Here is a 23,474-nt window from a genome sequence, read left to right on the forward strand (position 1 = left end):
AATGTTTGGTATTTTGTTGTGCTCCTTTATATTTTTCTGGAAGCCGCCCAGAGTGGTTGGGGCAACCCAGTCAGATGGGCTAGGAACAAGAAATAAGTTATCGTTGTTGTTGTCATTGTTGTTATTATTATCCACATAGCACCACTTTTCTTACCAGGTCCACTCCTGCCAATCTAAGCAATACCTAAACAGATATCAAGGGACCAAAAAGGTCATGTATCAAGGATGCTGTTGTGGCATGAGTTTAAACATCTGTCCCATCATGGACTAAACCCGCATAATCTAGACTACCGTGTTCTTTACAGGAGCTCAACATTTCAATTAGTTTGAGCAGGCAGTGATCAATATGCTGTGATCTCTTGACTTGGGGAAACCACATCTGAAATGTAATATGATCAGCCACTGCTCTTCTAATTCTGTCATGGTAGCTTAGCGGGTGGGTTTGGAGTGCGAGTCTGCGCACTTGTTGCTTAGCCTTCTTGTGTGGGCTAGTGAGTAAGCTGGTGGTATTAGCTTGATTAGTGGGGAAACATTATCTATATTTAGCCTTAAGTCACTAAATGTTAACAATGTGGCCTTAACAGCTAGAAAAGCGCCCAATATTTCCCTGAGAGAAAGTGATGGATACCTTCTGAGTGCTGCTAGGTATTCAGTAATCCACGGGCCACTACTGTAAAATGAACATCCTGAACCAGAGATTGGTATAGTGGATGGTTTTGAGGCAGAGATCTGCACTTACTGAGCCTTGTTTAATGGATGTCACTATTTATCTTTTCTACCTTAGACACTATCTCATGAACCGAAGGTCCTGCAGGAAGGCCTGCTCCAGCTGGACTCCATCCTGTCTTCCCTGGAGCCACTACACCGGCCCATTGAGGCGCCTGGTGGCTCGGTCCTGCTGCGGGAGTTGGCATGTGCTGGCAATGTAGCTGATGCCACCCTCTCAGCCCAGGCCACACCCTTACTTCATGCCCTGACAGCTGCCCATGCTTACATCATGATGTTCGTACATACCTGCCGGGTAGGACAGGTAAGAGCAACCCCCACAACCTTGTTAATGACCCACCTGGTCTGGCTGCTGCTTTCTGTCAGCAGAATGTAGTCCAGGCACTTAGCAGCGTGCAATCTCTTCTATTACAGAGTGAGATCAGAGCCATCTCGGTAAACCAGTGGGGTTCCCAGTTGGGCCTGAGTGTGCTGAGCAAGTTGAGCCAACTCTACTGTTCCCTGGTATGGGAAAGCACGGTGCTGCTGTCACTATGTACACCAAACAGGTATGGAGCATTTGGTGGTTGAGAGGCTTGGGCTTGGCAGTGGTGGACAATTTTATCATTTACTCCCAGAATTTGAAATCAGTAGCAGCCAGGTTAATGTCTTCCAAGAAGTCATTTGGCAGACAAGAATTTGGGGGGCTGAAGAGAGCTAAATGTCTTAGACTTGTTCAAATGCATGTCCTCCTTGCGTCCCTTAAGGAGTTTATGTGTAACATAATATGGTAAAGTAGAAGCCATTAGTACCGTACATGCACCCATGGCAAGCAAAGGCTACAAGGAGGTTTCTCTTGTCCATCATACCTAGAGTCAGTTTCTTGGGTAAAACTCATCGGTAGATTAAGTGAACTTTGACCCGTTTACTGATTCCATTTAGCAGCTTTGGAGCACACTCAGCAATTTCAGTTCTTATTTAGCCAGCCTTGTTCAATCATTCTAAAAGCTGATGTGGCTAAAATGATCAAAAGCATGGGAGGAAAAGGCAAGAGTCCAGATGGAAATGTGGAGAGGGCTTCATCGAGCCCAAGGAGCATAAACAGCTCAGCACTGACTAGAGTGATGTCTATGATCCTTCATTTCTGTGCCCCGTGCTTGAAGAGTAGTGCACCCCCTTGCTCTATATTGCTAAATGTTTTTCTACGGTGCTGTAAGCTAATGTGCCCTGCCAGTTGAGTGCCACCTGTGTCTTACTTTTCAATGCTTGCAGTTTGCCTTCAGGTTGCGAATTTGGCCAGGCTGATATGCAGAAGCTGGTGCCGAAGGAAGAGAAAGCTGCCCCCAATTCCACCCAGGGAGCAAAAAAAGCAGGTAGGTGGGAAGCAGGTCTTCTGCATCTTCCAGATGGATCCTTATCCTGGACATATTGAATACTGTGGCATCTCTAGAGGAACTTTGATTTCATGGTACCTATGCAGTGCAACATGAACATGGTTGTAGAAACAAAATAAAAAAATTCCTTCAGTAGCACCTTAAAGACCAACTAAGTTTTTATTTTGGTATGAGCTTTCATGTGCATGCACACTTCTTCAGATACACTTGAAACCGTTTCAAGTGTATCTGAAGAAGTGTGCATGCACACGAAAGCTCATACCAAAATAAAAACTTAGTTGGTCTTTAAGGTGCTACTGAAGGAATTTTTTTATTTTGCTTCGACTCAGACAAACACGGCTACCTACCTGTAACTAGAACTATGGTTGTAGAAGATATGTTTTGTAGTCCAGTCGCTATATATACTACATGTCAAAATATAAACACCCTCTAAGGCATACTCTCTGTAGTCATAAAACGCCTATTACATTTTACACATTTTTGAACCATATTCAGGGCTACAAAACAGATGTCTTTAGCAGGATGAGCAAAATTGACTGAACGAAGGGTATTGCATGCTGTAGCATCAGCATACTACTACTATTTCTGTGATTTCAAACTTCACTGTCTGAGCTGCAGTCAAAACTTTGGTGTATCAATTCAGGTTGCCCTGAAGGTTTTTGGTGGAAAACTACTAATTCAGGTGGGGTATGTTTGTGTGTATATAAATAAGTAATGAAACTAGTGTGGCCCCTGGGGGAGTATGACCCTAACAACCCATTTAAGTTTGACACCCCTGCCCTTCCATGTGCCCTTCGTTGTCCAGTCCAGTTCCTGATTCTCTTGGCTCTAAAGTACTTCACTTGGAATGACAATGTTGTAAGATGGGGGTTGCTGACTTTTTTGAACCAGTGGGCACATTTGGAATTTGGAGGGTGCTGTGGGATCCCAGTCACAAGATAGTTGCTGTGGGTGTACGGTATAACACAAAATGTTTACGACATCTGAAGGAGTAGGAGGGAAATAAATAGATAAAAAAGACAGGACCACAGAATGACGTGAGCAGGCCCCTCCCCAGTCAGTGTGGGAGGGAAGGCATCTAGATCCATCATTGGTGTGCTCAGTCACAGAAGCACTTTGCGTCTTTCCTCTGGTATCCAGTGACATGCACATGCTTAAGGGGGCATGTTCAGTGTTGGAGAGGCTGAACCAGTCAGGGCAAACAGGGGCTCATAAGGAAGAGTAAGCCATGTCTCATGCATCATGAATATTTAAGGATTATTTACTGAGACCTTTTGTGGGTGCCATAGGAGGCACCATTGGACACACTGACATCTGCTGGCACCACGTTGGTGGCCCCAATGTAAAAAAATAAATCCCTTTCCAAACTCCTAAACTTGACTAATAGAGCTACATTCTTCAGTGATTGCCTTACCCAGGACCTTTTGTCTGCACATTTGATTTTTTTTATTTTTTTGTATTAAAATAACTTTATTTGATTCATTCAAACTGTACAACAATTTAACAGCTTCAACAAAAAATCAATAAAATAAGATACACCTATAACTTTGTTACAAATGTCTTATTCGTAGAATCAACCCTATCCTCCCTCCTCCCAATCCCCACCCTGAGCCCTCCCTCCCTTCCCCAACAACTTCTCAGCCGTTGCTGAGTTTTTCCCTTATTATTCCATACATAGTCTCTACATACTGTTTTTCTAAGTTACCAACATTTATAATTATATATACCATAACTTTCTATTGTTTTCATACTTTACATATAATAAAACTATAATTTATCAGAATCTTTAGTTAATTGTAGAGCTTTTAAATATCTGAAATGAGAGTTGGTTTTTCAATTTTGTCTTTTATATAATTTAAAAAGACTTTCCAATTATTATTTGAATCTTCTGATTTAATCCCTTTAATTTGTTCATACTTTGATGCCAACTTATAGTAATTATATAATTTTTGTTGCCATTCTTCTTTTTCTGGGACACTTGATGACTTCCAATTTTTCGCGATCAATATTCTCGCAGCTGCTGTTGCATAACTTACACAGCATATGTCTTGTACCCTGATGTCATCTGGTATCATTCCCAACAAAAACAATTCCGGCGATTTCTTGAATGAATATTTCAAAACTTTCCTTAGTTCTCTGTAAATCATTTCCCAAAACACCTTGATTTTATTACAAGTCCACCACATGTGTATGTGGGTACCAGTTTCTGTGTTACATTTCCAGCATATATTACTTGTGCCTGGATATATTTTAGCCAATCTGGCAGGTGTTAAGTGCCATCTGTTTTGCATTTTTAATAAATTTTCTTTTAGGTCGTAATTTGGTGTATAATTTGCGTCAATCTTCCATAATTTTTCCCATTTTTGCATTGTAATTGGTTTTCCTAGGTCTTGACTCCATTTAATCATGGAGTCCTTGGTTAATTCTTCTTCTGTATTCCACTTTAGTATTATTTGATAGAGATTTTTCATATGCTTATCCTTTCTTGCCAATAATATTTCGTCTAATTTAGATACTTCTTTTTCAAAACCAATTTTTTTATCTATTTGCAATCTGTCTGCACATTTGAATTTATGGACTCTTGGTACCTCCTAAGTAGAATTGTGGAAAATAGGCTGGCAGAACCAGGTTTCCAAGTGATCTTTACTTAGAACTGGAAGAATACAAGACTAGTTATTTAACATATTCTTCTTACAGATGGTGAATCAGAAGCAGTGGCAGCTGGGAGCATGGAAGCCTCTGCTCAAGGCCTGCTAGAAGGAATTGGTCTGGATGGTGACACACTGGCACCAATGGAAACAGATGAGCCCAGTTCCTCTGATCCCAAGGGGAAGTCAAAGATCACTCCAGCCATGGCAGCCAGGATCAAACAGATCAAGCCCCTCTTGTCAGGTGAGAGCAGGAGAATATTGGGGGTGGTTAAGAAAAGAGACAAGAGCTTAAGCAGAATATAGCAGCTGGGAATCAAAAATTCTTTGTATGCTATTTTGCTCCTTGTTTTCCTTTTCATGCCAAATTACAAAGAGAAGGCACCGGAATATGACATAATAATAATAATAATAATAATAATAATAATAATAATAATAATTAATAATAATTTTATTTATACCCCGCCCTTCCCAGGCAAGGCCGGGCTCAGGGCGGCTAACAACAAAAATATCAAAACAAGCATAAAATAAACAATTCAAATACAGATTAAATACAATGTTAAAATTCAATTTTAAAATGGGAATCTACAAGTGGAACATCATTTAAACATCTGTAGGATAAAACCTTAGGGGAGGGTAACACCGGGGTCAGACTGAGTCAGTCCAAAGGCCAAGCGGAACAGCTCTGTCTTGCAGGCCCTACAAAAAGATGACAACTCCCGCTGTCCCTTCCCTTACTGAAGCTATAAGATATGTTAGGTTTTGGGTACCCTTTTTAAGAAAGAAAGAAAAAGTATGTCTCTGGAGCTACAAAATTGATTTCATGCTCTCACTGTGGACACTGATTCTCAGCCAGAGAAGCAAGAACAACTGTTGCAGACCTCAGAACACACTGAGGTGGTGGTGGAAGCTACAGTGTACAAAATGATTCCTGCTGCTCCTCAGAGAAGGAAGAGAGGGGTGGTGGTGATGGGGGACAGAGGCAGTAGTGTGCAGAAGAATGACTCATCACTTCAGTTGTTTCCACATGAATGCAGTTGTCTCTATGGAAAACGAGAAATAAGAACTTGAGCTCTTAATGCAGGATGGCAAACATGACCTGACAGGCATTACTGAAACCTGGTGGGATGAGTCTCATGACTGAAATATAGAAATTGAGGGGTACAACCTGCTCAAAGGCAATATATCAAACCGGAAGTGGGGAGAGGTAGCATTATATGTAAGGGATGTGTACACTTGTGAAGAGATTCATGACTTGGAGCATGGAAGGCAGGTTGAGAGTACATGAGTAAAAATTGTAGGGGAGGAAAGCAACAGTGACCTTACTATGGGTGTCTTCTATAGACCTCCAAGCCGGACTGAGGACTTGAATAATGCATTCCTTGAGCAGGTTACCAAACGTTCAAAAAGGAAAGATACAGGGAACTTTGGAAGGAAGTGATCATGTCCTCTTGGGTTTTATTATACACAGGCAAGGGAAAGCTAAGTGTAGTCAGACATGCACTCTGGGAGTCATTTTGGACTCACAGCTGTCCATGGAGGCACAGATTAATTCTGTATCCAGGGCAGCTGTTTATCAGCTCAATCTGGTACGCAGGCTGAGACCCTACCTGCCCGCGGACTGTCTCGCCAGAGTGGTGCATGTTCTAGTTATCTCTTGCTTGGACTACTGCAATGCACTGTACGTGGGGCTACCTTTGAAGGTGACCCGCAAACTACAACTAATCCAGAATGCAGCAGCTAGACTGGTGACTGGGAGCAGCTGCTGAGACCACATAACACTGGTCTTGAAAGACCTACATTGGCTCCCAGTACGTTTCCGAGCACAATTCAAAGTGTTGGTGCTGACCTTTAAAGCCCTAAACGGCTTCGGTCCAGTATACCTGAAGGAGCATCTCCACCTCCATTGTTCTGCCCGGACACTGAGGTCCAGTGCCGAGGACCTTCTGGCGGTTCCCTCACTGCGAAAAGCCAAGTTACAGGGAACCAAGCAGAGGGCCTTCTCGGTAGTGGCACCCACCCTGTGGAACATCCTCCCACCAGATGTCAAAGAGAAAAACAACTACCAAACTTTTAGAGGACATCTGAAGGCAGCCCTCTTTAGGGAAGCTTTTAATGTTTAATAAATTATTGTATTTTAATATTTCTGCTGGAAGCTGCCCAGAGTGCATGGGGATATAATAAATTATTATTATTATAAAAGCTGGTGAAATGATGGGTTTGTAGCTGGTAACAGCTCCTCACCATCCTGGAAAAAAGTGGCGTGCCACAGGGTTCTGTCTTGGGCCTGTTGTTCAACATCTTTATAAACAACTTGGATGAAGGAATTGAGGGGCTGCTCATCCAATTTGCAGATGACACCAAACTGGGAGGGGTAGCTAATGCAACAGAAGATAGAATCAGGATTCAAGATGATTAAGGGAAGTAATAAAGGTAAAGGTACCCCTGACCATTAGGTCCAGTTGCGGATGACTCAGGTTGCGCGCTCAAAGATATTGACAAGTTGAAACATGTGCAGAGGAGGACAACCAAGAGATGACCAAGAGTCTGGAAATCAGGCCTTATGAGAAATGGTTGAGGGAGTTATGTATGTTTAGCTTAGAAAAGAGGAGATTGAGAGAAGATATGATAGCCATCTTCCGTATTTTTTGCTCCATAAGATGCACCTGACCATAAGATGCACTTAGTTTTCAGAGGAGGAAAGGGGGAAAGCCCTGTTTCGGGGGGGATCAGCTCACAGTTGTGCAGCTTCTTTTACAAAGAGGAAAAGCCCCATTTTTTAAAGGATCAGCTCAAAGTTGTTGAGTTTACTTTGCGAAGGGAAAAAATCCTGTTCAACTCACAGTTCTGCAGCTTCTGATAATCTAATCAGCCAGATAATCCAACCAGCCAGTCACATGTTGCTGGGAAAACAAACAGCCTCCCTCTGGAGAACATCCAACAATGGAGGCCTGAGCAAGGGGGCTGACCAGGAAGGAAGCTAGGGTCCCTATCTCCCTCCCCGATCTCTTGCAATCAGCTGCTGAGCGGCGGGTTTTCAACACCCCTCTTTCCCTCTTGTTAGCCTTTAGCTCTTTCTTTAGGCTCCAGGGACCATGCATTCTCTCCATGAGACGCACAGACATTTCCCCTTACTTTTTAGGAGGAGAAAAGTGCATCTTATGGAGCGAAAAATACGGTATCTAAAGGGCTGTCACATGAAAGCTTGTTTTCTCCTGCTCTGGAGGGTGCGACCTAAACCAATGGCTCCAAGTTACAATAAATGAGTTTCCTACTAAACATCAGGAAGAGCTTTCTGACAGTAAGAGCTGTTTAACAGTGGAACAGACTCCTACGAGAGGTAGTGGACTGTTCTTCCTTTGAGGTTTTTAAGCAGAGGTTGGATACTCATCTCAATTATGATCTAGCTGAGATGCCTGCATTGTAGGGGGTTGGACTAGTTGAACCTCGGCATCCTATCCAGCTCTCCAGTTCTATGGTTTTATGACTTTATGGTTATCAGTAAAGCAGGAAATTAGAGATTATGCCAACACCAGGTGGAAAGTCCTCAGGTTCTAACACTACTTGCCGCTTCTTTATTTTGGCACACTTTACTCTACCAAGTTCCTGCAAGAAAATCAGTTCTTCATTTGCTCTCTGTATCTCAGCTTCATCTAGGTTAGGCCGTGCCTTGGCTGAACTGTTTGGGTTGCTGGTCAAGCTGTGTGTGGGTTCTCCAGTAAGACAGCGCCGGAGTCACCATGCTGCTAGCACCACTACTGCTCCCACACCCGCTGCTCGCTCTACAGCATCAGCACTGACCAAACTACTCACAAAGGGGCTTTCCTGGCAGCCCCCACCATACACGCCCACCCCCCGCTTCCGGTGAGTCCTGTCTACTATAAGTTGATCTCAAGTTCCACAGTGTTTGCAAGAAGGAAGGAAATTTCAGTCTTGGACGCTTGTAGATACTCTTCCCGAGGTGCTGAGACTCAAAGAATACAGTGTTTAATCTTGCAGAATCATCAGCCTAACTATCTAAATCTATTTTTCTTCTAGGTTGACTTTTTTCATCTGTTCTGTGGGTTTCACCTCGCCAATGTTGTTTGATGAGCGGAAGTATCCCTACCACCTAATGCTGCAGAAATTTTTGTGCTCGGGGGGCCACAACGCACTCTTTGAGTAAGCATTTATCTACTGCACGCCACTTTGTCTAGTGTAGGAGACTGAAAATTGGGTTTGAAGGTTTTGTAGTTTTATGTGCTGTAGTCAAAAATTGAGATTGAAAATCTAAGGCCTCTGTCATCCATTGTTTGCTCAGTTACTTAATATAACATACATTGCTAATGACACTAATTGTGTGGCTGATGGAGGTGGCACAAGGAATATGTGAAAAGTAGCTTTCAAGTCAGTGGGAAGATCAATAAATGGGGCCCAAATGCAGGTGCATAACATTGTGGGATTCTGTAGGAAAAACATTCAAGTCCAAATCTTTAGAGGTTGTGACACTATTTGTGCTCATTCTTTTTTTTCCTTTAGAACATTCAACTGGGCCCTTTCCATGGGTGGCAAAGTTCCTGTTGCTGAGGGCCTGGAACACCCAGACCTACCTGATGGCACTGGAGAGTTTCTGGATGCCTGGCTTATGCTGGTGGAGAAAATGGTGAATCCCACCACAGTGCTGGAATCTCCCCATTCATTACCTGCCAAGCTGCCAGGTGGGCAGAACTACCTGCAGTTCAGTGCCCTGCGTTTCCTCGTGGTAACACAGAAGGTGAGCAGCCTCTCCTATATAGCTTATACAGCCATACCTTGGATTACAGCCTCTTCAGGTTGCATGTTTTGGGTTGCGCTCTGCGCCGAACCTAGAAGTACCGGAATGGGTTACTTCCAGGTTTCAGTGAATGCGCAGAAGCACTAAATCATGCTTTGCGCATGTGCAGAAGCACGGATTCGCAACCCGTGCATGCGCAGACGCGGGTTGCGAACATGCCTCCCACACAGATCACGTTCGCAACCTGAGTGTCCGCTGTACTAGTGTGGGTCTTATACCAGAATCTGGTGCAATGTGACTTGACTGTGGCAGGGACTCTCAAATCGTTTATTTTATTCTAATGTTACAGTCTAATAAAGCTGATCTATGTAGTGCTCTCGGTAGTCCTTACAACAAACCTGTTCATCAAACGCTTTATAGAGTTCAAAATACTATACAGTGGTGCCTCGACTTACGAATTTAATCCGTTCCGAAGGCACCTTCGTAGATCAAAAAATTCGTAAGTCGAAAAGCGCCATTGGAAATGTGATTTCCCATAGGAATGCATTGGAAATGGAAAAATTCGTAAGTCGAAGCAACCCCATCTAAAAATTCATAGGTTGAAAAAACCCTATTTAAAACCGCCGCGGTTTCTGTTCGGATGTCGAGAAATTCGTAATTTGCCCCATTCATAAGTCGAAAAATTTGGTTGTCGAGTCGTTCGTAAGTCGAGGTACCACTGTATAAATGCTAAATTATAAACATTTTATTCTGTTAATACCCCTAGCCAGGGTTTTGTGTTGCACAGTTCCCTGCAAGCACAGAATTTGCTACTTAGTGCGGAATGCACCATACTGAGAAATCTCTTGCTCTTTTCTTTTTAAATGACCCCCCCCCCCACACACACACAGAGACACATATTTTGCCACTTTCTGCTCCAAGAAATGTAACCCAAGGAGGACTCAGTTTGCTAATTCTTTCTCCATGGTGCAGGCAGCCTTCACTTGCATCAAGAACTTATGGAACCGCAAGCCACTGAAGGTATATGGAGGACGCATGGCAGAGTCCATGTTGGCCATCCTGTGCCACATCCTGCGTGGAGAGCCTGTCATCCGTGAGCGCCTTGGGAAGGAGAAAGAAGGAGCACGCAGTGAGGAGGAGGCAGGGCAAGAGGAAGGTGGTGCCCGAAGGGAGCCCCAGGTCAACCAACAGCAGCTGCAGCAGGTAGAAATCAACTTATTATTCCGCCATTCCACAAAACAGCACCCTCCCATCCAGAGATACTCCATCCAAACTGTGTCTTCCACGACCATCTCTTCAGTCTGCATTTCTGATCTTTTAAAAACCTGTCTCTCTCTCTTCAGTTGATGGATATGGGCTTTACACGGGAGCATGCCATGGAAGCTCTGCTGAATACCAGCACCATGGAACAAGCTACAGAGTATCTGCTGACCCATCCTCCTCCACTTATGGGTGGTGTTGTTAGGGTAAGGCCACTTAGCAGCTAAGACTAAGTAGCAGGGGAAGGGCATATTCCTGGGCTGCCACTCTCTCCAGCTTGATACTTCTGAAGGAAAACGTTTACTGCAAGCTAATTTAATGTAGTTGTGGTGGCCTTAGCCAGGAGGATTGTGTAAGCAGTGTGCCCAAAGGGTGGGTCTCTTCCTACTTGAATTCTGTAATTTAGGCCCTGTAGACTGTTTGGAGAACTGTTTAGTTTCCCTTGCATTGAGTTATGTAACCTCACAGGGTTATTTCTGTGTTGTATGACAGGATCTGAGTATGTCTGAAGAAGATCAAATGATGAGGGCTATTGCTATGTCACTGGGACAAGACATCCCCATGGACCAAAGAGCTGAATCACCAGAGGTAAAGGTATCATAAGGGGATTCCATAAAGGGCTGGGTTGAAGGAATAGTGGTGAAGTTCTTGGAAAGAAGTCGGGAGTGGGCTGGCATATGCATCCTGGAATTCAAAGGTTGCAGAAATGTGGTGAGAACCTGTGGTCGTGACAATGTAAATATCACAGACTCAGTTTTCTTTGATAATAATAGGACAGCTGCGAATAGCAGAGGAATTGTGCCTTGCCCTTGAGGGAGGGAGGGAGGCAGGTGAGTCTGTGGTACTATGAAAGCAATATTTATAACCAGCCGTTTCTGCTCTCTAGGAGGCTGCTTGCCGAAAAGAGGAGGAAGAACGTAAGGCCAGGGAGAAGCAAGAGGAGGAGGAGGCAAAGTGTCTGGAGAAGTTCCAGGATGCCGAACCTTTGGAGCAAGAAGAGCTGCACAGCTTTACAGACACCATGCTTCCTGGCTGCTTCCACCTGTTGGATGAGCTGCCAGACACTGTGTACCGTGTCTGCGACCTCATCATGACTGCCATCAAACGCAATGGAGCTGACTACAGAGACATGATCCTCAAGCAAGTGGTGAATCAGGTGAGCGTATCTACCACGACCACACAATCTCTTTGCATTGGGAGGTGTTCTGAACAATACCCAGTCCATTTTATGCTATTCTTGTCCCGAACAAGAATGCATTATTCCAGTGCTCTGTTAGCCTAGGTGATTATCCAAGATGCTCTAGAACAGGAAAAGGCTTCTATAGGTACTTAAGTTCACCTGGTTTCCAGGGACAATCTGAGAGACAGGCTGCAAGCATTGGGTTCAATTAGAGCTTGGATTTGAGATCCTGGAAGATAATGATATCTGAATTGGGCTGCACGATGTGTGATGGATGACAGGACTCCCAAGGACTGCTTAATGTACCTATTTATTTACTTGCACTTTGACGTTCTTTCGAACTGCTAGGTTGGCAGGAGCTGGGACTGAGCAACAGGAGCTCACCCCGTCTCGGGGATTCAAACTGCCGACCTTCTGATCAGCAAGCCCTAGGCTCAGTGGTTTAGACCACAGCGCCACCCGCATCCCAGTGTTTGACATGCTTAGGTCTAAAATTTAGAACAGTTAACTTCCCGTTGCCACCATATTTCTATTTCCACCAAATGCCTTGTAGGGCCTGGCATCATAGCCTTCTGAGCAAATACCTTAGTGGCATTGTGTTCTCGATGTCCTGTAATAGATTAAGACTACTGTCCAAGAAAGGCTATCTTGCTGATAATCCACTCCATTCATAACATGCCCTTTCTTTGGCAGGTGTGGGAAGCCGCTGATGTCCTCATAAAAGCAGCTCTGCCCCTCACCACTAGCGACACCAAGACTGTCTCAGAGTGGATCAGCCAGATGGCTACCCTGCCACAGGCCTCCAACCTGGCCACACGCATCCTGCTGTTAACTTTACTCTTTGAGGTGAGTCCAAGGAAAGGGGAAGGAGACATGCCCACCCCCCACCAGTTACCCCATGTCTTTGTTCAACTGTTAGCTGCGATGGGGTTGAAGGGTCAGGACTGGACTTTCAAGCCTTTGAGATGATGGTTATCATGTTTTCCTATAGAATTTGGATTGCTCTTTACATATAACATTTATCTCATAAATTAACATTTATCTCTTGCTGTTTCATTGCTTTAATCACTAGATATTTCTTACTTCCCAAAGTCCAGGATATAGAGCATAAGGAATGTAATTATTTGATAGAGAGAGTGGACCTGCTCACTCTAGTTCACGATACTTTGTCATTTAGGGTTTTCCATTGTAACTGCTTAGGCATCTATATGTTAAGTAGTGTCTGTATGTTATATAACATTAACATTAAAAAAATCATATTTCGTATTTGACACAGAAAAACTCCTTTTTTCAAGGATACGGAACTCTTTTTTTATATAACCCCCCCCCCCACACACACAAAATACTCAACTTCAAATAACTTTGGTGAACATAGCTACAGATTGCATTCTACTAGGCCAGCCTTCCCTAACCTGATGCCTTCCAAATTCTTGCTGGTACTGATGGGAACTGTTGCTAACATCTGGAGGGCACCCGGTTGAGGAATGCTGTATTACAGCATACAGTTTCGTGGGATGGGGTAATTTTTACAGGATAATTGTGCTTTTCATTCATCTAACAACAACAACAACAACAACAACAATAATTACTACTACTACTACTATCCTGCCCATCTGGCAGGGGTTCTCCAGTCGGTGTGGGCAGCTTACAGTATATCAAAAAACACTTTAATAAACTTTGGATAAAGAGGTTGGTGTATGCTGTTAGATGTGAACTACGCTAGGGCCTGTGCAATAGAGCATGCACTTGAAAAGAAAATGCCTCACACTCCCCCTTCACTTGGCTCTAAAGTGATGATAACACTTAGAACTTTTAATGTAATGGTCGGTTTTTGCTCATCTGCTGCATGGTTGCCAACCTCTTTACCTTTGTTTCCCTGCAGGAGCTTAAGTTGCCATGTGCTCGTGTTGTAGAATCTAGTGGCATCCTCAACGTTCTGATCAAACTGCTAGAAGTGGTGCAGCCCTGCCTGCAAGCTGCCAAGGAGCAAAAAGAAGTGCAGACACCAAAGTAAGCAACAAAACAGGATATAGGGTGGAGCTGGAAAGCCCCAAGCCAGGCTTCCCCACACTCTGATATACAGCACCTGGACTTACTTGTGAGGAGAAGCTACCAGTTTTGTATTTGTACCTAATGAAATACATAATGGTTTAATAATGCTGGATGCAGTTACTAACCTGGAATGAAATTGGGTTTGCCTCCCTCCTTTAGTTCAATGTGTTTTTTTAGGCTAGCTTGCCTGGTGGCCAGAAGGTCTTGCTACTGTTTTCTTGGCAGGGTTTTAGTTCTAAAAATGGCTGCAGTATCTTGGCTTAGGAACCCATGCGATATATTTTCTTGGATGCCGTAAAGGGTAAAGGGACCCCTGACCATTAGGTCTAGTCGTGACCCACTCTGGGGTTGCGGCGCTCATCTTGCGTTATTGGCCGAGGGAGCCGGCGTACAGCTTCCAGGTCATGTGGCCAGCATGACAAAGCTGCTTCTGGCGAACCAGAGCAGCGCACGGAAACGCCGTTTACCTTCCCACTGTACTTGCACTTTGACATGCTTTCGAACTGCTAGGTTGGCAGGAGCAGGGACCGAGCAACGGGAGCACACCCCGTCACTGATGTAATTAACTTTTCTCCCACAGGTGGATCACCCCAGTGCTGTTGCTGATTGACTTCTATGAGAAGACAGCTATCTCCTCCAAGAGGAGGGCCCAGATGAACAAGGTATGAGCTCAGGGTGGTGGTGTGGGAAATGCAAGCTATTACAAAGGGGACTGAAAGAAAGGATCCTGGCCACTGTGGAATTGTGAGTGTGCAAGTCAAATACAGTGGTGCCTCGCAAGACAAATTTAATTCATTCCGCGAGACAATTCATTTTGTGAAAAATTTGTCTTGCAGGGCATTCGATCTTTTATTAGAACTGGGAGCAAGTTCCATTGAACTTCATGGATTTCACTTCTGAATAAGACATGGAGAGAACTGCAGTGTAGGTCTGCAAATGCTAAGAATCTGTATTCTTTCTCTCCAGTACCTCCAAGCCAATGGCAACAACTGGCGCTGGTTTGACGATCGCTCAGGCCGTTGGTGTAGCTATAGTGCAAGCAACAACAGCACCATCGACACAGCGTGGAAAGCAGGAGAGACCAGTGTTCGTTTCACTGCTGGCCGTCGGCGCTATACTGTGCAATTCACTACAATGGTGCAGGTATAGGGGTTGGGAATGTTGTCATGGGTGTTCCCTGAGATCGTTGGGTACATGGGGTATGGTGGTCTTAACCTCCCTCTTGTTTCCTTAATCAGGTGAATGAAGAAACTGGGAACAGGCGTCCAGTAATGTTGACTTTGCTCAGGGTGCCCCGGCTCAGTAAGAGTATGAAAGAGGGGAATGGACAAGAGCTGGAGAGAACCTTGGAGGAAGGCAAGGAGGTCGAAAGCAAGCCAAAGGAGGAGAAAGCAAATGGTACTGATTATGTAGTCTCATCACTGGGTTACCTATAAAGTAGGAGACTGCAACTTGTAACCTCAGACCTATTTTATCTTCCCTCATCAGATAGCCCTGCTTCTACTGAGAGTCTCACCCTGGAGAAGGAAGCACCTTCAGAAGAGGCCAAACCATCAGAGATCCTCATCCAGGGCCTGACAGAGGAAATGGTTACTGTGTTGATCCGTGCCTGTGTCAGCATGTTGGGTGTTCCTGTGGAACCGGACACACTACACGCCACGTTGCGCCTCTGTCTGCGCCTCACCCGCCACCACAAATATGCCATGATGTTTGCAGAGCTCAAGAGTACACGCATGATCCTGGGTCTCACGCAGAGCTCTGGCTTCAACGGCTTCACGCCTCTTGTCACCCTTCTTTTCCGACACATAATTGAGGATCCCTGCACACTCCATCACACCATGGAGAAGGTATGGCTTGCCTCTGCTGACTTCACCATAGAGAAGGTTTCTTCTGTATAGGTCTTGCACACTAAAGAGGAGACTTGACTCAGCTCAGACAGCATATGGAAAGTGTTGCTGGTTCAGTAATTGCTCAGGCTTCCTGAAATCTCCATTGACTTGTCCAGTAGAACGGGCATTTTCAATTGCCAGTATGAACACACATTTTTGGTTTTGTCTGTTTCAGGTTGTGCGCTCAGCAGCCACCAGTGGAGCAGGCAGCACAACTTCAGGTGTCGTGTCAGGCAGTTTGGGCTCTCGGGAGATCAACTACATTTTGCGAGTGCTGGGCCCAGCTGCTTGCCGCAATCCAGAGATCTTCACTGAGGTGGCCAATGGCTGCATTCGCATTGCCCTACCTGCTCCCCGTGGCTCTGGGACTGGTAAGTAATTCAGAACCCTGCTGGTTTTCCTACAGTGTTCATGATAATGCTGTGTGCCCATTTGCACAAGGATCTTCAACATAAGGAGGTTTGGGTCAGGGATAGAAGAGAAGTATGAATCCTATAGTAATCTTGTGCCAAAATAAAAAGCAGCTGGGAAAATTGCAAAGAACTACGCCCCTTCCCTCCTTAAGTCCCAGGTTCCTTTACCAGTGTTGGCTGCTCTAGTTTTTTTGTTTTTTTCCCTTTTGCTCCCCAAGCCTCTGATGACGAATTCGAGAACCTGCGGATCAAGGGCCCCAACGCTGTGCAGCTGGTAAAAACCACTCCAGTAAAGCCCTCACCACTGCCTGTCATACCTGACACTATCAAGGAGGTGATCTATGACATGCTGAATGCTCTGGCTGCCTACCATGCCCCTGATGAAGGTACATGACAGCCTGGGACAGGATGGATGGGAATTTCTATGCATGGGGGAACCAAGGGCCTCTTTCTGTTGAGGAGGACTTCATGTTGCCTGACGGAGCTCCCTTCTGATCAGTCATTTTTATTAAAGCTGGAACCCAGTATTAACCATTTCACTTCCCGTCCTCAAAAGACTAGTACTAAAGAAGTGCTTTTCTTTCAGCAAGTCTTCAGATCATGGAATTGGGTGTAAGATAAACACCACACAAGCTTCTTGAAATAAACACTTTGAATGTATCATGTATAACAGCTCTATGAAGAGACAGTGCCAATGGTTTCTTTTTCCTTTTCCAGCAGACAAGTCTGAACCCAAGGCAAACAGTACTAACCAGGAGATGAGCCAGATCCTGCAAGAAATTGGAGATGATATGTACCAGCAGTATCGCTCTCTAACCCGTCAGGGCAGCGACTTTGACTCTCAGACCGGCTTTGGCATCAATGTGAGTCTGCCAGAAGCAAAAACCCAAACTCCACATTAACATCAATTAGCTGTCAAAATCATTGAGCCATTTTTTTCTGCAGCAGTATCATAAATCCCATAGCGTGTCATTTTTTGCTCTTTTATTTGCTTTTGCTCTTTGAGGTTTTCAGTTGTTGGGGGTTGTGGATTGTATCTGAAGCATTGTTTAGATGTTGATTGCTCCTCTGGTTTCTTATGGGTTGACACCTCTCTGTTTCTCCAAAGTTGCAAATGGCAGTGAAAACTGTAGTGCCTTGTCATGTGTGGAACTCTGTTGGTGGATTTTAGGCCATTCAGCAACCATTTTGTTCATTGCCTTTGTTCTTCTCTAGGCTCAGGTTTTTGCTGCTGATAGTGCAGCTGCTGAGACTCCCCAGTCTGGAACTCCCCAAGGAGATGGTAAGTCTCATCTTTGTTGATTAGACACAACAGTGTCTTAATGCCTCTCCGGGGGATCTCCCCTGAAGCTATCCTGCGATTGGAAATACCAGTCTCTGATGAAAACAGACCCAAAATGGCATTGCCCTGCTCAATCACTTCAAGTGTTGGGATGCCAGTCTCATTTCTCTTAGTTGTAAAGATGGGGCCCCTCAAGTCTTTTTCCTGAAAGTGAGATCAAACCCCATCTGCCATACTGGAACCATGTCTCTCCTGAAACTTTGTGGGGGGGGTTCCGGGGGGAGGCAGGGAGCAGTTCTTTCACTGGTTCTCCTTTTCCCTTGTGTCCTACAGCCTCCACTCCTGAAGAATCAAGAGAAAACAAGAAGGATAAGGAGGGTGACAAAGCAGCAGAGGAGAGCAAGCAGAAGGCTAAGGGAAGCAAGCCACTTATGCCTACATCCACCATCTTGAGGCTGCTGGCAGAGCTTGTGCGCTCATATGTTGGCATTGCCACCTTAATTGCCAACTACAACTACACTGTGGGCCAGTCTGAGCTGATAAAGGAGGTGAGAAGCCCTGGAAGAATGAAACAAACCTAAAGAACTGTGGATTAGGAGTGGGGTAAATGCAAAATAAGACTTGGGGCCCGCACTGCTAGGTTCCAGAGAAGAGGAGTGAGTTTGGGTAGACTGCTTGGGAGGAGGGGTTACTGATGAAAAAAGATGACTAGGCCATCCTGACCTGCTCTTTCATTTTGTCTTTTCAGGACTGTAGTGTGTTGGCCTTTGTGCTGGACCATTTGCTCCCTCACACCCAGAATGCAGAAGACAAAGATACACCAGCCTTGGCGCGCCTCTTCCTAGCCAGCTTGGCTGCAGCAGGTAGTGGCACAGATGCCCAGGTGGCCTTGGTGAATGAGGTGAAGGCAGCCCTGGGTCGGGCATTGGCCATGACAGAGAGTACTGAAAAGCATGCCAGGTGAGCTGGAAGATGTTGAGGATTCATTAGCACTTGAGAAGAGGATGTTGTATTACAGCTCTCCTATAATACAACTTTCCTTTTCAGCCCAAGTATTCATGGTTTTCAGTAGGTCCCCAGCAAAGGTCTTGACCAGACATCCCCAGACTTCGGCCCTCCAGATGTTTTGGACTACAATTCCCATCATCCCTGACCACTGGTCCTCTTAGCTAGGAATCATGGGAGTTGTAGGCCAAAGCATCTGGAGGGCCGCAGTTTGGGGATGCCTGGTCTTGACTAAACTATGTTTCTTTTTAATAGTACAGTCATGCCTTGGAAGGTGAACGGAATCTGTTCTGGAAGTCCGTTCAGCTTCCAAAACGTTCGGAATCCTAAGAATGTTAGCAAACCGGAACACTCACTTCCGGGTTTGTGGCATTTGGGGGCCAAAACATCCAAGTACCAAGGCGTTCGGGATCCAAGGTACGACTGTATAAAATTTTCAGGTACAGTATTTCGTAAATGGGGAACTTCTGGCCCGCCAAAAGTTGTTGGACCCTAGATCCCAGCATGGCTAATAGCAGGGAAGATGGGAGCTGTAGGCCAAGAATATCTTGAGGGTCACAGGTTTTCTGTCACTTTACTAAATTAGAATACTTGCTGCAGGAAAATAGATCCTTCCTGTTACAGGGATTGGGGCAGGGTATTGCAGGATTTGCTAACCATGACACTGTTCTGGAAGTAAAGAAATGTTACTTTCCGCTTTGACACTCTCTAGGCTGCAAGCTGTCATGTGCATCATCAGCACCATTATGGAATCATGCCCATCCACCTCTAGCTTCTACAGCAATGCCACAGCAAAGACCCAGCATAATGGCATGAACAACATCATCCGCCTCTTCCTCAAGAAGGGGTTGGTCAATGACCTGGCCAGGGTGCCTCACAGCCTTGATCTGTCCAGGTATGTGGCTTATTTAACCGCAAGGAGATGGAGCGACGCCTCCTTCATGATCAGGGATGATGTTGAACAGTTGATGTAGGGGACAAGTACAAGACCAAATGTAGAAGACAGATACAATCCCTTCCACTAAGATCTGGCCTTCGAAGGTTTTTTTCCCTATCTCTAGAACATAATTGAATTGCCATATTGAGAGAGCAGCCAGAATCATGACATCTTCCCACTAGAGGTTTCTCTTCGTTTAATACCTTTGCTATTAAGACCTTTGTTCACAGTCTGGGAACTCATATTGGCATGTGTTTTTCCTCCAAGTCCCAACATGGCCAACACAGTAAATGCAGCCCTGAAACCCTTGGAAACGTTATCACGAATTGTCAATCAGCCCAGTAGTCTCTTCGGTAGCAAAAGTGCCTCGAGCAAGAGCAAGGCGGAGCAGGATGCTCAGGGAGCAGCACAAGATGCCAACAGTGGCCAACAAGATGCAGGTATGCCATCCTCAGCATCCATTGTTTATGGGTCACATACCTCTTCTCCATGATTTTTCATCAACCTGTTCCACAATAAGATCCACGTCTGCCATCCCCTCCTTTCCTTGGCCTGGAATTTTTCTGACTTCCATTATGAGTCTCCATTAGTCTGTCTGCCACTTAAGCTAATTCAAGGATGACTTGAGAGGGTAATATTGAGACCTTGACTTACAGGGGAGAGCGGGGAAGCAGAGGCCCCAGAGGAGGACCATGATGTTGCCCAAGCAGAAGTGGCAGATGGTGACATCATGGATGGTGAAACGGAGAGCGATGCCGTAGTGATTGCTGGACAGCCTGAGGTGCTGAGCACACAGGAGATGCAGGTATTGATGGTGGCTTGTAGGGACCCTGTCTGTATTGCATGCAGGAGGTGGCCACGGGTTTTAAGGCATGGGATGTTGGTGACATAATAGCTGGGATCACTTCCATTCCTGCTTGTGTTGCTTAAAGTTGCTATTTATTTAGGGCTATATGCAGAGGAGTGTGTAAATGAAGACTTTTGTTGACCACAGCTTTGCTCTGAGATTAATGAGTACAATCTGGATAGCTGCACAAACTGAAATGACCCTTTGCTTGCTTAATTTAGATTGTGATACCTGAGGCTGGAGTGCCTGTCGTGTATAGCATTTGACTTGCGTAGAGCACAAATCAGACCTGTTTCAGAAGTCAGGGTGATGCAGCTTGTTTTACGGTTTTGAAACTTGATTGTAAAGAACTGGAGATCACCAGTGTGTTTGTCTTTACCATCTTCTAGGTGGAAAATGAGCTAGAGGACCTGATTGATGAGCTTTTAGAGCAGGATGGTGGCTCAGGGAATAGTACAATAATAGGTGAGTACAAAGCCCCAACACTTTGCCTCAGGCCTTTCCTTCCGGATCTATGGACTCTCTGCCTTTCTCCCTCTTTGTGGTCTCTGAGGGAACCAAATGCATTCTTTGCTTTGCTGTAGAGAATCCTACCTCATATGAAGTGACCACTACAGTTAGAGATCATCTTCTCTCTTTCTCCTCCCTGCAGCTCTTCTTTACCACAGCTCATGGGTGCTGTATCAGACATATGTCCATGTTGCTTTTTCTCCCATTATAGAGATAATCTATTCCTATACAATTCTTGGTGGGTGGGGTGACTTCTGAGAGGCAAGAGGCTTGTCATGGTAGCTTCATAACTGCCAAGAAAATCACCATCTGTATGTGGAAAGCAGCATCACATCAGGACCATAATGGGCACTCAAAGATAAATGGCCCTCAAGTTTAGGGACTGCCCAGAAGGTCCTCTGAAGGGAGAGGGTTGTTTGCTCATAACTTTGCTAAGCCCTATACACTTCCTTTATGTCCTTCAGTGGGCCGAAGTGGAGAGGATGAGTCTCAGGAGGATGTGTTGATGGATGAGGCACCTTCCAATCTCAGCCAGGCTTCCACATTACAGGCCAACAGGGAAGGTGAGGCATTGCCTAAGATGTTAAATGGAGTCAGTAGAAGGGTTGTTATAGGCTTGCACTCTTGTAAGAGGAGGGGGAGGTTTCTGAGACCTGGCTTCCTGAGGTTTTGCCTGTCTCACAAGAGGAGTTTGAAGATAGAACTTGCCAGAAAGGTAACTGGAAGAATCTTTGCTTAACCTGCAGGGGCCAACTCACTATAGCTACACTCTCTAATCTTCTCTAGATTCTATGAATATTCTGGATCCTGAAGATGAAGAGGAGCACACACAGGAGGAAGACAGCAGTGGCAGCAATGAGGATGAAGATGATAGTCAGGATGAAGAGGAAGAGGAGGAGGAGGAAGATGAAGATGACCAGGTAAGGGCATTGAAGGAAAAGCAGTGCAGAAGTCTTTCCAGTGGGTGCTTTATGATTTTAACATAGCAGGCTGTGGGGCAGATGTCAAAAATAACAAGGAAAGGGTTGTCACAATCAAGGACAGCATGTAATAGGTTTTTATTGGGGAGCTAATGGGAGCTAGGCACCATGGTGTTTGGGTTTTAGATCTAGAAGAATTTGTAGCGTGAGAGTCAAAGTTTTCCTTGACTCAGTCTGTGGTTCCAGGTAAAGAGAGTGAGGAGGTATGAATGCCATATTCTAGTTGGCATTTGCTTAGCCTTGTGTTTGGTGATAACTTTCCCTCCAGGATGATGAAGAAGGTGAGGAAGGTGAAGAGGAGGAAGATGACGATGATGGCTCCGAGATGGAGTTAGATGAAGACTACCCTGATATGAATGCCTCCCCACTGGTGCGTTTTGAGCGCTTTGACCGTGAAGATGACCTCATCATTGAGTTTGACAACATGTTCTCCAGCGCCAGTAAGAACTCTAAAAACTGGAAAGCCACAGGACATGGCTGATTCTGGGGGGGCTGGGAGCCAAGATGCTAAGCTTTTTCCCACATCCTATGGACCAGGGAGCTGGGGTTTTATTTGAAATGGAATAGCATTCTCTGTCCAGTGGGACAGAAGCATCCACATAATGGGTTGTCTCCTCCCACTGCCCAGAACAGGCAGGATCAGGCAACCAGGCTTTGGCCACATTCAGCTTCATCTCAGTTCCTTTTCCTGCCTTATCCATGATCAGTGCTGTGTTCTAACACACGATCTGTTTTCTAGCTCCAAAATGTTGCTCTGAAATTTGGGAGGCTTTGTAATTATGGCTTTGTTGACCCTATTTCAGGCTAGTTCTTGTCTCCAGCGAAATTATATTTGTATGTCTTCAAAGCCTCATTTTGGCTTGCTAACTTTGCCTATTTCTATCCCCAGCGGATATTCCTCCGTCACCTGGCAATATTCCTGCCACTCATCCACTCATGGTACGGCATGCAGACCATAGCTCCTTGACTTTGGGTAGTGGCTCCTCCACTACGCGATTGGCACAAGGCATTGGCCGCAGCCAGAGGACCCTTCGGCAGCTGACAGCAAACACTGGCCATACCATCCATGTTCATTACCCTGGCACCCGCCAGCCGAACCCACCTCTGATCCTGCAGAGGTGAGACTTGGAGGAGTATCACATTTTGCCAAAAGCTGTAGAATACAGAACAGCGACTTGTTCTGGCAACATCCCAACCCAGTTTGGTTTGCCACAGTGTTCCCCATAATCTTGTTCTGAGAACTGGGGGACTCTCTTAGAAGTCACTGCATCTCTGTGTAGGAAAACAAGTCTTCCCTTTATGTCTTCCTTAGGTTGTTGGGCCCTTCAGCAGCTGCAGATATTCTTCAACTAAGCAGTAGCCTCCCACTACAAAGCAGAGGTCGAGCTCGCCTTCTAGTAGGCAACGACGATGTGCACATAATCGCTCGCTCAGATGATGAGTTGCTGGATGACTTCTTCCATGACCAGAGCACAGCCACCAGCCAGGCAGGCAAGTCCTTAAGACTGCTTACTAGATTTGTAGGTAAAATCAAAAGGGCCAATAGATTGAAACTCTGCAGTGGGGATGGCTGACCCTTTTTGGGCCACACCAACCCTATGGTCAGCCCTCAGGGAGCC

General features: G+C 45.3%; 1 protein-coding gene across 11 annotated transcripts in view; it reads left to right on the plus strand.

The window, feature by feature from the left end:
- HUWE1 (HECT, UBA and WWE domain containing E3 ubiquitin protein ligase 1) overlaps positions 1–23,474 on the plus strand; it is a 105,592-nt gene that overhangs the window by 58,182 nt on the left and 23,936 nt on the right. For 7 of the 11 annotated variants that reach the window (XM_060268831.1, XM_060268837.1, XM_060268834.1 and 4 more), the window contains 32 exons: positions 785–1,030; positions 1,141–1,274; positions 1,978–2,078; positions 4,797–4,991; positions 8,395–8,611; positions 8,786–8,908; positions 9,266–9,500; positions 10,473–10,703; positions 10,844–10,966; positions 11,253–11,348; positions 11,647–11,916; positions 12,634–12,786; positions 13,823–13,950; positions 14,573–14,654; positions 14,959–15,135; positions 15,231–15,390; positions 15,481–15,839; positions 16,057–16,250; positions 16,502–16,680; positions 17,012–17,157; positions 17,510–17,576; positions 17,910–18,124; positions 18,325–18,536; positions 19,294–19,476; positions 19,786–19,958; positions 20,175–20,323; positions 20,755–20,830; positions 21,340–21,438; positions 21,662–21,795; positions 22,124–22,295; positions 22,745–22,973; positions 23,168–23,346. In XM_060268831.1, coding sequence (XP_060124814.1) covers positions 785–1,030; positions 1,141–1,274; positions 1,978–2,078; positions 4,797–4,991; positions 8,395–8,611; positions 8,786–8,908; positions 9,266–9,500; positions 10,473–10,703; positions 10,844–10,966; positions 11,253–11,348; positions 11,647–11,916; positions 12,634–12,786; positions 13,823–13,950; positions 14,573–14,654; positions 14,959–15,135; positions 15,231–15,390; positions 15,481–15,839; positions 16,057–16,250; positions 16,502–16,680; positions 17,012–17,157; positions 17,510–17,576; positions 17,910–18,124; positions 18,325–18,536; positions 19,294–19,476; positions 19,786–19,958; positions 20,175–20,323; positions 20,755–20,830; positions 21,340–21,438; positions 21,662–21,795; positions 22,124–22,295; positions 22,745–22,973; positions 23,168–23,346 — 5,437 coding nt within the window. Of the gene's footprint in view, positions 1–784; positions 1,031–1,140; positions 1,275–1,977; positions 2,079–4,796; positions 4,992–8,394; positions 8,612–8,785; positions 8,909–9,265; positions 9,501–10,472; positions 10,704–10,843; positions 10,967–11,252; positions 11,349–11,646; positions 11,917–12,633; positions 12,787–13,822; positions 13,951–14,572; positions 14,655–14,958; positions 15,136–15,230; positions 15,391–15,480; positions 15,840–16,056; positions 16,253–16,501; positions 16,681–17,011; positions 17,158–17,509; positions 17,577–17,909; positions 18,125–18,324; positions 18,537–19,293; positions 19,477–19,785; positions 19,959–20,174; positions 20,324–20,754; positions 20,831–21,339; positions 21,439–21,661; positions 21,796–22,123; positions 22,296–22,744; positions 22,974–23,167; positions 23,347–23,474 lie in introns of all 11 variants that reach the window. The other 4 variants (XM_035140350.2, XM_035140356.2, XM_035140358.2 and 1 more) reach the window with 2 other exon arrangements.

The sequence above is a fragment of the Zootoca vivipara genome, chromosome 16 (assembly GCF_963506605.1).
Source record: "Zootoca vivipara chromosome 16, rZooViv1.1, whole genome shotgun sequence".
Lineage (NCBI taxonomy): Eukaryota > Metazoa > Chordata > Lepidosauria > Squamata > Lacertidae > Zootoca > Zootoca vivipara.